The 13133-nt window shown below is 31.5% G+C and overlaps 2 protein-coding genes across 2 annotated transcripts; both read left to right on the top strand.

Moving 5' to 3' along the window:
- The first annotated feature begins 24 nt into the window (after window positions 1-24).
- LOC123712442 (transmembrane protease serine 9-like) lies at window positions 25-8128 on the top strand. The gene is made up of 6 exons (XM_045665529.1): window positions 25-185; window positions 2148-2307; window positions 5512-5702; window positions 5938-6029; window positions 6920-7082; window positions 7245-8128. The coding sequence occupies exons 1-6, from the start codon at window positions 125-127 to the stop codon at window positions 7376-7378; spliced, it is 801 nt and encodes a 266-aa protein (XP_045521485.1). The 5' UTR covers window positions 25-124; the 3' UTR covers window positions 7379-8128.
- Window positions 8129-8789: 661 nt separating this feature from the next.
- LOC123712505 (polycomb protein EED) lies at window positions 8790-13090 on the top strand. Its single transcript, XM_045665621.1, has 7 exons — window positions 8790-9057; window positions 9247-9389; window positions 10935-11106; window positions 11396-11935; window positions 12235-12387; window positions 12638-12754; window positions 12953-13090. Exons 1-7 carry the CDS (start codon window positions 9034-9036, stop codon window positions 13040-13042), a joined length of 1239 nt encoding a protein of 412 aa, XP_045521577.1. The 5' UTR covers window positions 8790-9033; the 3' UTR covers window positions 13043-13090.
- The last annotated feature ends 43 nt before the right edge of the window (window positions 13091-13133 follow it).

Raw genomic sequence — 13133 nt, forward strand, 5'->3', positions numbered from 1 at the left:
CCGTGAACTTGGCCTGGTCCGATCACCCTGGCCCCGAAGCCTTATCAGAGGCGCCGCCCACGGCCTATAATAGCTGGGCCGGCGTCTCCTGCTGCCTCCAGAGTGGCCTGTGACTTCGGCAGACATGTTTCGTGCTTTGTGCCTCCTAGCTGTGCTCGCGGCAGTTCGTGCCTGCAAAACCTGCAGTGAGTGTTTGATATTATGTGTAAAGGTCATAGTGTAGTAATGTGTTTTATGTGTTTACATTGAGAAGTTCGGTAAGTTACCAGCACTTAATGAAACATGGCAATTTATGGGTCAAGAATATATCCAGATTTGCGACAAAACAAATGTAAAAATACGTAAAACCACATAGTAAATAATATTATCACGTTATCTAAGATGCGTACGGAATTTAGCGTAAAATACGCGCGAAACATTATAATCTACAGTCGTATTTTAAACGCAAAAGGAAATTATGCCAGCGATTTTGTTTTCAATCTATTAGTTCCTTGTATTATGTCATGTATCATTTGCTAATAGATGAGAGCTCTTCAAATGGTGCATTACGGTCTCTGTCGAAATTCGAAATTTAATTCGTTACATGAAGATAGAGTTGCAAAATTATCTATATGATTTTAGATGATAATTACAATATACCACAAAGACCTATAAAATGTTTTCTTATATTTTAACATTTGGAACAACGTGAAAGTTCGTTCCGGTTTTAATTAAAGCATTAATTTTGAACTTTGTTTATTTTTCACAAAATATTAAAAATATTTAAATAACATTTGAGTTGCAAATAAATGTTGTCCTCAAATTATATAAGTGGTAGTTGTAATTCAAAGTGAACAAAAGTGCGTCATATATCAAAATGCAACGGGAACAAAATGGTCTGCACTGCGTAATCTAAAAGAAAATATAATGATCACAACAATTTATTTTAACTGTTAAATGCCGTAAATTTACTGGAAAATATAAATATTTTATAAAAAATTGCGTGAAAAAATCTTCATAAAAAGGAAGAATGTGGTCTTATTTTGTTCAATCTATTCTTATAAATTCAAGTATTTTTAGCATTTCATTGCTTTAGTGGTAATCAGAAGATTATTCCTATAAAGTAGCTATGATCACAAAATATAGCTATGATCAAAACCGTTTTAAATATCCAACGTAAAAATGGTCTCAAATACTTCCAGGTCTCAGAGGTAAGCATTACTCACTTTACGATGGGAAAACACCATCTTGCCACTGATCATTATTTGATTTATTTATTTGCAGAAGCAATTTTTTTATTATCAATATCCGAAAATAAAATAACTTTATCAATACCCTTAAGACTCATCTCCATTTGTATTCTTTAAACCTTAAGAATCTGGAGCAATAAACCATATTCACTTTAAGAAGAAAGTGATTTGCAACAATGTATTTAAGCTACACTCAATTCCATATTTATGTTTTACGGTTCGTAAGTAAATCTTTCAGTAGATAAGGCGTCTTCGTTTCCGTTATCAATTACCGCTGACCCACTTTTGGTAAATTTTAAAACATTTCAGTTCCTTTAAATTTATCCTGTTAATTTAGTCAATGATAACTATTATTTATGTATAAAATAATTTATCCTAGCATCTAAGATGGTAAGCAATTCGAATTACTCGTGTCTATGGAAATACAGACATCTCTGTCGCAGTATTGTATTGCAACGCACCCTTTTTAGGTCGTAAGAGTTAATTTATTTTACTTAGATAACGAGTAAACACCTTATTTTCATGTGCTTATCTACTTTCTCCACATTTTTATACTTATAATGAAATCGGGTTTCCCGTTAAAGTATTGAAACAATAATTAATTAATTTAAATCGGTTTTGAAATATTCTTCGTGTTGTTACCATATACATATTACACTACAATTGCATCTGTCTGGTACACACAGAAAAATAAATAGAAAAAAACAAGCTTTTAAATTTAATATTACTTGGGAAATAAATTAATGGAATTGATGAGTAGCATCACCATGACCGAATAATAATGTCGATAAATTTTCTTTTCGAAAAAAATCGCACAAATCACAGAAAAGTTTGCTTCTAAAAAAAAATAAACGATAACAATTGTGTTTTTGTTGACATGTGTATAAAATTATTAATTCGTATACCCTATGATTACAGCATGTGGCGTGGTGCGAGGTGCCCGTGTGGTCGGCGGTGGGCCCGTGGGTCCCGGAGAATTTCCCTGGCTAGCTGCCCTCAAACGAGACGGAAAACTCATTTGCGGTGCTACTGTGGTTGCACGGGACCACCTTATAACAGCCACCCATTGTATTTATGAGTGAGTATACTGATAGTTTCAATATTTGTAGGCACTAAAAGTCCTATCCAGAGAAATTTTTAGCGGCAGAAAAAAACAACAAGTCCAGACAACATCGAAATATGTTGGTTCGCAATGATAAGCATATCTAACAACTATATGTATAGAATATCATACAGTAATAACTTATTCTGTTCCACTATAAGAAAGTAATTCAGAACGCGTAAAAATCTTCTCGCCTATGCTGTGGTCTCTACCATCTTACAATGTAATAAATCTACAAAATATAATTCAAAGAATTTCGAAGCTCTCTTTAAATTTTTGAAGACTAAAGAATTTCTTGGATAGACTTTTTTTCTTGGAATATTAGGCTAAAAACACTACGATCGAATTAACGCGAATGAGAGCCAGGCACTAACTAGTTTTAAATACTTCACGGTATTCGAACTCTGTTCCTTTAATGCAATAAAAGTTAACGTCTTCAATGTCCTGACCCCAACCCAATAGTTTTAATTCAAAAGTATGTCAGTACAATAAAAGTGTGGGTCAAATTACAGGCTATAAGATCAGAGTTTAACACAAAATACTTTAAAATACAGTCACTTTACGATATTTAACCTTATTTAATATTAATAAAAATATTGTTATATGACGCTTTTGGGAAATGTGTGTCAATTGTCAAAATGACACTCAATATTTTTAGGGTTTACAGACATTCGACCTAAATAGATGAAGCCTTTCTGGAGGATTGCCTCCAGAATTTTAAAAGCTGCCGTGTAATATAATCATAACGGGAATATCCCTGAATATATTTTAACATATAAATGCCTTAACTTTTACCTAAAGACGCTTAAAAAATATTGTCGTTATCTTGTTTTCGTACATCGATTGAAAGTTATAAAAACAAATGTAGTGTAATACTATTTCCTGTAGAATTAAAAAAAACCCATCGATTTTCTGTTTACTATTACTATTTATATGATAATCGTATATAATAAAAGTATATAATCAATACATGAGATTTTGAGTGCAGCGCCAAAATCTTGAAAAGCAACTGCAGATAATAGCTTTTTGTGTTAATAATAATTATTTTTTCGTCGATATATCTTTCGTATACCTCTTCCCTAATACGAAAATATGTAGTTTTTTTTTTTTTTTTATAAAATAGGGGGCAAACGGGCAGGAGGCTCACCTGATGTTAAGTGATACCGCCGCCCATGGACACTCTCAATGCCAGAGGGCTCGCGAGTGCGTTGCCGGCCTTTTAAGAATTTGTACGCTCTTTTCTTGCTATATTTCTTGCTTGCTCGCTATTTCCAATAACCTTGTCTCACTAACTTAATGAAATAACGACGCGTAATTTTACGTATAAGTGAAATTAATACTGTTACTCAGAAAGTAGGTGATGACATTGTATCTAAGGAGACTGACATACTTTTAATTAAGAAACTGTAATAAAATTAACAATTAATGTCGGTGTAAGAATTATTTTAATCGTATTGAGGCTAAGTCGAATCGATGTTATTATATCATAAATATTCATAAATCATAATTTTGAAAATACGATACGATTTAAGTTTGCCAATTTTTGTGGTTTTTTTTTTTAGTATTTTGACTTGTCTGGCTGTCACTATCAAAATATTATTGATACATAACTAATGATATATTCGATTTTTTCTCTATAAATCAATATCAATGACTCAGAGTTTAAATAATGTAAATTAATTACACGAATGATAAGAATTTCAACAACGTGGGATATCAAATTGGTGAAAGTAAATAATTGAGGTACGGCATTATGTCAACTCAAGTTGGCAAACAATCGGCAGTTAAATAGAATTTCACTCAACTGTCATCTTCACTTTTTAAATTATATTCGTCACGAGTTTAAATTAGAAAAATAACGCTTTCGAAACTTTTAGTTATGAAGCTACTATAAAATGGTACCTGTCTACCATAACATAACATAAAATACAGTCCTAGTGGATTTAAACGCGTTTTGACAACATGTGTACATGATTTAGGGCATTAGTTGCTTTGGCACAGATTTTAAAATCAAATTAATGATTATTGTAAGCTGTAATAATCTGTAACGACGTAGTGCATTATTTTATAAATAGTAATACCTTCGCTAACAATACTGTTACCTCTAACATTTCATGAGTCTGTAGGAATTTCAATAAGGAACATCGCGTTTAACTGATAAACAAGGACATTAATGGTCGTTTTTACTCATGATTCGTCTAAAAATCTATCACTAAACTGAATTAAAATAAGGCATCTAAATAATTAAATATGTTTAAAATAATTAAAACAACGTTGTGGTAATTGTTTTTTAAAATGACGCCATTATTTTTCCTCTTAAAAACTTCGACGTATGAAAGGCGAAAACACCTGTGCATATATTGCGCAAGACCATTTAAATCTAGCAAATAAAGATGTCCACAGCTACATTTGTTAAAGATGACAGGCAAGGTCCACGCAAATTCTTGCATACATTCGATTATGCACATGGACTATTGCGCAAGTTGTAACGCATACATTTATAAAGTCACTTCGGAGTTGGAACTCTATCAATAATTCACCACTATAGTATAAACATGTGCAAAGGTTTTTAATCTCTTATCCAATAAATGTAAACATAATGGAGCATATATTAAATTTCCGCGTATGTTATTTTTCTTCAAATTTAAATGAGTTCTTTGGCTGATCTAGAATTATTGATGTTTCATCCGGATCAAACCGGAGGGATGAAAATGTTTGTTACTGATAGCGAAGGCAATAGTTAATGAAAAAATACGAACTTTATAATATTAGTGTAGCGTGTGTATCTGCAAGGTCATGGCACAAATCGGGTCTAGGTCAATAATGGATGCGCTCACGCATCTTGTCATGCAATCGATTGTCTCGTTCTTTCACAACGCGTCCTGAATTTGAAAACAGTCTCAATTTACAGTAAGTATAGTTTGTGAAGGTAAAGAAATTTTTATATGAAAATGCTTTCTCTGCTCACAAAATTCTTATCGTTCTTGTTTTGGTTCTCGCATTTTAAATGTAATTCAGTGACGCACACAGTCATTATAAAAATAGATAAATATTTTCTAAATAATATTTTATATTATATGATGTAACCAATACATTTTTTTCAATTATTTTCTTATAGTGACGTTATGAAAATTTATAAAAACGAAATCTTAGAAGTAAAAATGTATTTTTCTGTTTCAGGGTAGAAGCTTCCCGATTGACTGTTCTAGTTGGTGAATATGACGTCAACAATTCAAGATCCGATGGTTTTCAAGTTTCACACGTGTTCCAGCACCCAGACTTTAACAGATATACATATGACAATGATATTGCTGTCCTAAGACTTGCTGAACCGCTGCCAGACAGACTTTATCGGCCTGCCTGCTTACCTGGTACATTTTGCATTCATATACCGCTTGTCAACTCAGTGGCTTAGGTGGTAGCGAATACTAAAAAGCTAAATAAAGTTCTAACGACATATATAGAATCATTACTTTTGATTTACTTTGACTCCTTAAATATTTTACATAATCGAATTTGTGAGATTGTTCTATCACAAGCTCGCTATATTTACGCCATCCCTTGTTCTAGAAGTAGCGTTGGGTAAACAGGAATGGTTTCTTTCAGATGACGACGATTACCTTGATGGAGGTGATGCTATAGTGTCCGGATGGGGCAGTACTATTGAAAAAGGACCGCATTCTAATATTCCCATGAAAGTAAGATATTGTCCACTTTCACTTTCATAGTCAATCTTAAGTCTTATTTATAGCTCGGTTCAGTTGCATAATTTTAACGGTAGTTTACCACCAAGCAAACACTTAAGTTGTACTGGTTTTTGTCTATTTGGAGGTCATAGACACAGGCTTGCATTCTCATATGATAGCATCATCTCAAAACAGATTTTAAGACTTAAAGATAAAGGTAAAAGGTAAACTGTCCCATCTATCTATATATATATATAAATGAATCCCTTAGCCACGGCATCACGCGTGAACACCTGGAGCGATATCGCTAATTCTTTTTTTTGTTGTGTTTGTTATTGTCTGGAGAAGGTTCTGATGAAAGAAGAAAAACTTAAGAAAATAGCACGGAAAATTAGAAAATTTAAGAATGGTACTTAACCACCATATTAAGTAATCATAACTTTTGTTACAATATCATTTTTTTTTTCAGTTAATAGCGCTTTTACAATTCAAACCTTTTTCGTGTAACCTTATGGCGTTTGACATAACATTGACAGAATGCGTGATTCAAATATCGTCAAAGAGGATATAAAAAAAAAAATATCGTTTAAAACAAATGCTTCGATCGCAGTTATTATAGTTATGTCTGCTAGTAATTAAATAAATAGGCCGTTGACTTTGACAGCATTCGCTCGCACTCATTTCAAACGTATTTTTTCTCGATATATTAGGAAAATTTGTTCTAAATTATCCTATATTCATTTGGTTTCTGTTTTAATTCACACTTCTGAATCAATAAATCTTGATTTAGAAATTCCTTATAAAATAATAGATGTCCATTTACTTTAGTGGAAATGGACTATAAGAACATTCCTAACTTTATCGCCTCGCTTTAGATTAATTTCCTTTACAATATTTTTCAGGCTGAAGTACAAATCTGGACGCAAGAAGAGTGCACTAATGCTGGTTATGGCCGTAGGAAAGTGACGCCACGTATGATATGTGCTAATGCACCAGATCGTGACTCTTGTACGGGAGACTCTGGTGGACCCCTTCTAATGTCTCAACCGTACTTTACACTAGTTGGTGCGTATATTGTACTTTGTACAGCTAGTTACAGTTAGTATTTGTAACTAACAACGGAGTATGTTTATAATTTCAATTTGACATTAATTTAAATAGCTTCGGTAACGGTCCGGCTCGAAGGTCCTAATAACAATTGTGTTTAATATTCATTATTATTTAAAGGTATCGTTTCGTGGGGACGCGGCTGTGCAAGACAAGGGTATCCCGGAGTTTATGCACGAGTTGACAGATTCATGCCCTGGCTAAAAGTTGCGCTACGGCATGCATGCCTTTGTCAACCACCGTCTTTTAATTAGCCACATGAAATATTTTATCAACTTATCAATCCGCGAAACAAATGCTTTTACCTGTGACATGAAACGAAACGAAATATTAGAAGATGTTTGCCAATCACCTGTATTTACTAAATGTATATAGACATTTAGTCTTCCACGTCCATCCGAAAAGAACGTTTTTTGACAACTTTTCTAACGGATAAATAACTTGGTCAGATTAAGACAAAATATAAGGCCTGATTTTAACTATTGAGTAAATATTATAATACAGATATGATATTTGTTACCTTATATATCATTAAGTATAATTAAGTACCAGTGCAAGTTAACCATGAGGCTACATGATAATTATTGCCGTCAGAGAGCTTTAATACTATTTAAGGTGATTTACCAGAAATGTTGCCATTAGAACCAAAGCGGTATTGCAATGGGTAAAAATAAAGGCGTTAAATAATGTTTATTAGTATGTATATCAGTATTAAGGCGTTAATGTATATTTTTTAGATTTTTAATCTAGATGTAAAGCAGGACCTAAAGGATATGTAACAGGAAATTGAAACATGTCAATAATTAATATGTATCTATTTTAATGTTGTTCTTGACAGTTTTTACATATAAACTCACAGATTACATGTCTTTTTAATCCTTAGAATAGGCTAACGATGGCTGTGATTTAATTTACGTAAAATTTCATTGTTACCTTTTACAATATATGAATAAGTATTGTTTGTAAGAATAAGGGCTATTGAAGCTTTTATGCAATTTTTTTTAGATGTAGATATTTACTAGTTCCTTTAGAAGTGTGTCTTTGATTAAAAACTATATGTATTTGGAAAACTTTCGGAAAATAAATTATTTTTTAAGGTATTTAAACACGTTTTTTCTTAAATATTTTATTGAATACGGAATGATTTTGGGTTGAGATTTAGCTCTACTCGGATGGTAAGATTCAGAAAGGACATATACAATCAAATGAATCTTGTATGTATGTCAATATCTTATACATATTTGACGTACTCGTTTCTGAATATCATTTAGGTTTAGGTTAATACAGTAAGATCGTGGTAACTGTCTTCCAAATCGAAACAATTGCATAAAATTCGCTAATTTATTATTATTCGTCATATATACCATAACATCCAGGAACATATCAGAAATATGATTGGTTGGTACTTGTTATTGTTCATTTATAAAAAATATATAAACAATAAAATTGTAAAGAAAACACTTTTTTACCGGATTGAAGCTATGTATTATTATAAACTGAGAATTATAAAAATAAATAATGTTATTATGTTATAATAATTATTATGTTCGCCTGTTACAAAGTTACTAAATGTTTATGAAGTATCAAATGTATATGCCGTTGTAAAACTAATAATCTGTGAATACGTCAATTGTCAAAACGTCGCATATGTCAAAGAATCCGTTGGTACAAACTTAGGTATAGGTTAAAACATTAAATAATATACTGAAAGAAAGTTTTCCCCCTTAAAAGCTCGTAGCCTGAATACATGGAGAATAATTCATAAAACTTTAAATTTCAACCTCAAATATCATTTGCCGACTGATTGTTTAATCATAATGTCTTACATTTTATAATTATTGTTAATTGATACATTATTAACATTCCAATTTAGATAGTTTAGTGGATACCAGTTTTTAATCATTGCAATATGATTTTCTCCGAGAATGAAGGAGTAAGTACAAGAGCTTATAAGATAATTTTAAGAATAAAGATTAATATTTTGATATATATTTATAATAAATTTGACAAGGACGTGGTTTGACTATAACTATATTTTCTAACTTTCATGAAACATTTCTATCGAATGTAATACAATGCCTATAAAGATTACCTTTTTTATATTAGGATTGAATTTGTTTAGGATGATACCTCAAGTGTTGACAGTACTTCCAACACAGACAATACCTCTAGAAGTGAGACACCCACCAATACTAGAGTGAAAAAACGCAGAAGAGGAAAAAAACCAAAAACAGTAAAACCAGTTAAACCTCCTTATAAGTTCAAGTAAGTTATTGTAAAATATTTTGGTTTATCCTTAAATCTTTTGTATTTTTAATACAAACACTATTTACAATTTAAAATTTAGACTAAGTGAATATTGTAGACATAGTTAATTTGTTAGTACTACTTTCATATTATTATAAGTGGCTTTTTTCTTGGTTATTTCAAAGATATTGATGGTCCCTATGTACAAAGCGAGATGACAAAAAAAAAGGTTTACAAGAGTGTAATGAACGTTTGAACCTATCTCTAGAAATTAATCTATTCACTTTGTGATATTAATTATTTTTGAAACAATTTTGTATATTTATATATGTTTTTATGAAAAACCCGATAGATGACTGTTTCTAAATTATATTGCTTAATGTAACCATGTTGATCAAGTTTAGGTTAAGAGGATATATGCATAGAAGATATCAAATCAATGATATCAACCAGTTTTTCTTTAAATTTATTTTAAAATGTGTACTTATAATATTATTTAAGATTTTTACCCTTTAAAGTAAAAATATACTTCTGTAGACATATATCTTTATACATGGTTATTTTTTATTTCATATCTTTAGCCAGTATGTAGCCATTATTTGAAATCTAAAATTAAATCTTGATACACTTCTACACGTGTATAGGGTGGGACATTCTGTTTACCACAATGCACTAGCATATACCATTCATCAGGTATATAAATGATTTTGTTCTTTACTGATCTTTATATAAGCCCATGAACACTATCTGCTTAGTTTTGAGTATGTCCCTTTTATAGAAACTATTGCACAAGTCTATCTTAAATTTGTTGCTTACAATCAAGTACATGAATACTATACTATTTAGGTTCTGGCCTGAATCTTAGTTGTAGTTGTCTGACCAGAATCTTTACATGAGCTTCAAACTTTTTTACAAAAGACAACAAACAACTTGCCACTTTATTAGCACTGCGTTTAGCAATTGTTTCGTCTAACATGTAATAATCATCTTTTTTTATTCCAGCACCAAAAATAGTAAAATTATACATATCTGACATCAAGTCTTTCAAACCAATCTTCTTTATTTAGTAAACCACAAAATATTTAGATAAAAATATGAGAATTTTGTATACATAGGGATCATCTATATGTATTGTTGACTAAAGATTAGTTTTTAATCTTACATAAAATGTTCCATGATTAGTGGTGGATTATAGCATATAAGCAAATTAAAAACTTAATTACAGCTTCTGGCACACAGGCTGCAGAAACAACACAAAATAGGTTGCCTACTGATAAGTAGAAATTAACCAGATTTAAATTCACTAAAAGTAGTCCACATCTAGGGATATTACAATCTTAAGAAAAATCAGTTCTATTTTCTAATAATTGTTATTTACGTTTAAGGACTGTCAATTTCTAATTATCAATTTATATTCTTGATTTTTTGGTATAAATTAAGTTTAAGCATATTCTCACTACCAAAACTAGATTTTTTGTTGGAAGTAGATATCTCTGCATTGAATCTAACATAAAAACAATATAAAGGCCTTGCTTGAAATTAATTTAAAACTTCTCTTAACAGTTGCAGTGCTAAAGAAGATCATGGCCAACCTTTATTTGGATGTCAGTTCAACCACAATTTAGGTGATGGGGAGCCCCAGATTTTTGCTGTTGTTGGCAGCAACAGAGTGTCAATATATGAATGCCCAGAATCAGGTGGTTTTAAATTCCTACAGTGTTATGCTGATCCAGATGTAAGTCCAAAATAAATGCAATACAATTTTTGGGCAGGCATGACTTTCCATAGCCTACAACTATGTAGAAAAGTTAGATATTAGTTAATTACAAACTTAATAATTAGTTGATAGATTTAAATTAGACAAGTAATCTCTCATTTATTTACTTGGCCTATTGTATAGTATTACTTTATATAGCTATTGTGTAGTTACTAACAATACAAAAGATTTAATGATAAAGAGAGTAATTGTTACATTTATAATCCATACAATTTTAGCCTACATTTAAAAACAATCATGATTTTAGGTTGATGAGACATTCTACACCTGCGCATGGTCATATGAAGAAGAAACCAACCTGCCATTGCTTGCCGTAGCTGGCTCTCGCGGTATTGTACGAATTTTCCATCCTGCTACCCAGACTTGTATTAAACACTATATAGGACATGGACATGCCATCAATGAAGTAAAATTTCATCCCCGAGATCCAAATTTACTACTCTCAGCTAGCAAAGACCACGCTCTACGTCTCTGGAATATTATGACTGATGTCTGCATAGCCATATTTGGGGGTGTTGAAGGACATAGAGATGAAGTGCTAAGTGCAGATTTTGATTTGAAAGGTGAACGCATAATGTCATGTGGAATGGACCACTCGTTAAAGCTATGGAGGCTAGATAAACCGTCAATGCATGAAGCGATTAAGCAGAGTTATAGTTTTAACCCTCATAGAGCACTGAGGCCATTTAATTCGTTAAAAGAACATTTTCCGGACTTTTCCACACGAGATATACATAGAAATTATGTAGACTGCGTGCGGTGGATGGGGGATCTCATTTTATCTAAGGTAAATTAAAAAAAAATAAAAAAAAAATGAAATTCTTTCTTTCTGTGTAAAATTTCCACAATAAAATGTCAACCTTCAATCCAGCTAGCATCCCAAAGTTTTCGCAAGATAAAATATTTTTTTTTAAATATCAAAGAAAAATCATTTGCCTAGACAATAAGCAACTACAATACCTGTTGTCTAGGTTTTCCCACTGTTTCATAAAATAATAACAGGTTTTATAAAATAAACATATAGTTGATAATGCAGGGATATTCTTACATCATGGTCACTTCAAAATGATAGCTTTTAATTTTCAGTCGTGTGAGAATGCCATAATATGTTGGAAGCCAGGTCGTTTAGAAGAAACTGAACTACGTCCAGGAGACAATTCAATTACTATTGTGCATAGATTTGATTACAAGGAATGTGAGATATGGTTCATTCGGTTTGCTGTCGACTATAGCCAGAGGGTAATTTTTAATACAATGCTTTAATGATTATTTTCTTAAATATTTTATTTTTATTTTATTACTAGTAATCTTAAAGCTAACACAAAACACTTAGCCCTAAGAACCCCTATTAGGGCATCTTAGTACCAACTTAAAATTCTGTTTCCAACCAAACCTACTTAATTGGAAAATATTTATGGTCTTTGTTATCTACTTGAAAGTTAGCTTAGCATTCTTTTCCGTCATCTATAAAGTTTTATTTGGTGCTCAGGTAATAGCGCTTGGTAACCAGTGTGGCAAGACAATGGTGTGGGAATTGGGTAATGTTGCTGGAGGGTCAAAAGCGTCACAACTCATACATCCACGATGTGTTGCTGCAGTAAGACAGGTTAGTTAAATATTAGTTAATTTCTCATCTCATTTTGTAAAATTTTAAACTTAAATTCCGTAAAATATACCCATAACTTTTTCACTTATTTGATTCCTATGTATTACTCTTTTGTACTGCTTTTAGAAAGGTTATTGATGTTTTTTTTAATGAACCAATAAATTAAAAAAATCTTACTACTTAAAAATATGTTTTCAGGTAACGTTTTCTAAAAATGGAAAAGTTCTTGTCAATTGCTGTGATGATGGCACAATATGGAGATGGGATCGAGTCAACAATAACAACTAGATCTTAACGAATGCTACTAATTTTTATTATACTAGTACCTTAAGTGCATCCAGTGTTTTATTTTTTTACTCTACTGTAAATGTTAAATTGT

The sequence above is a fragment of the Pieris brassicae genome, chromosome 7 (assembly GCF_905147105.1).
Source record: "Pieris brassicae chromosome 7, ilPieBrab1.1, whole genome shotgun sequence".
NCBI lineage: Eukaryota > Metazoa > Arthropoda > Insecta > Lepidoptera > Pieridae > Pieris > Pieris brassicae.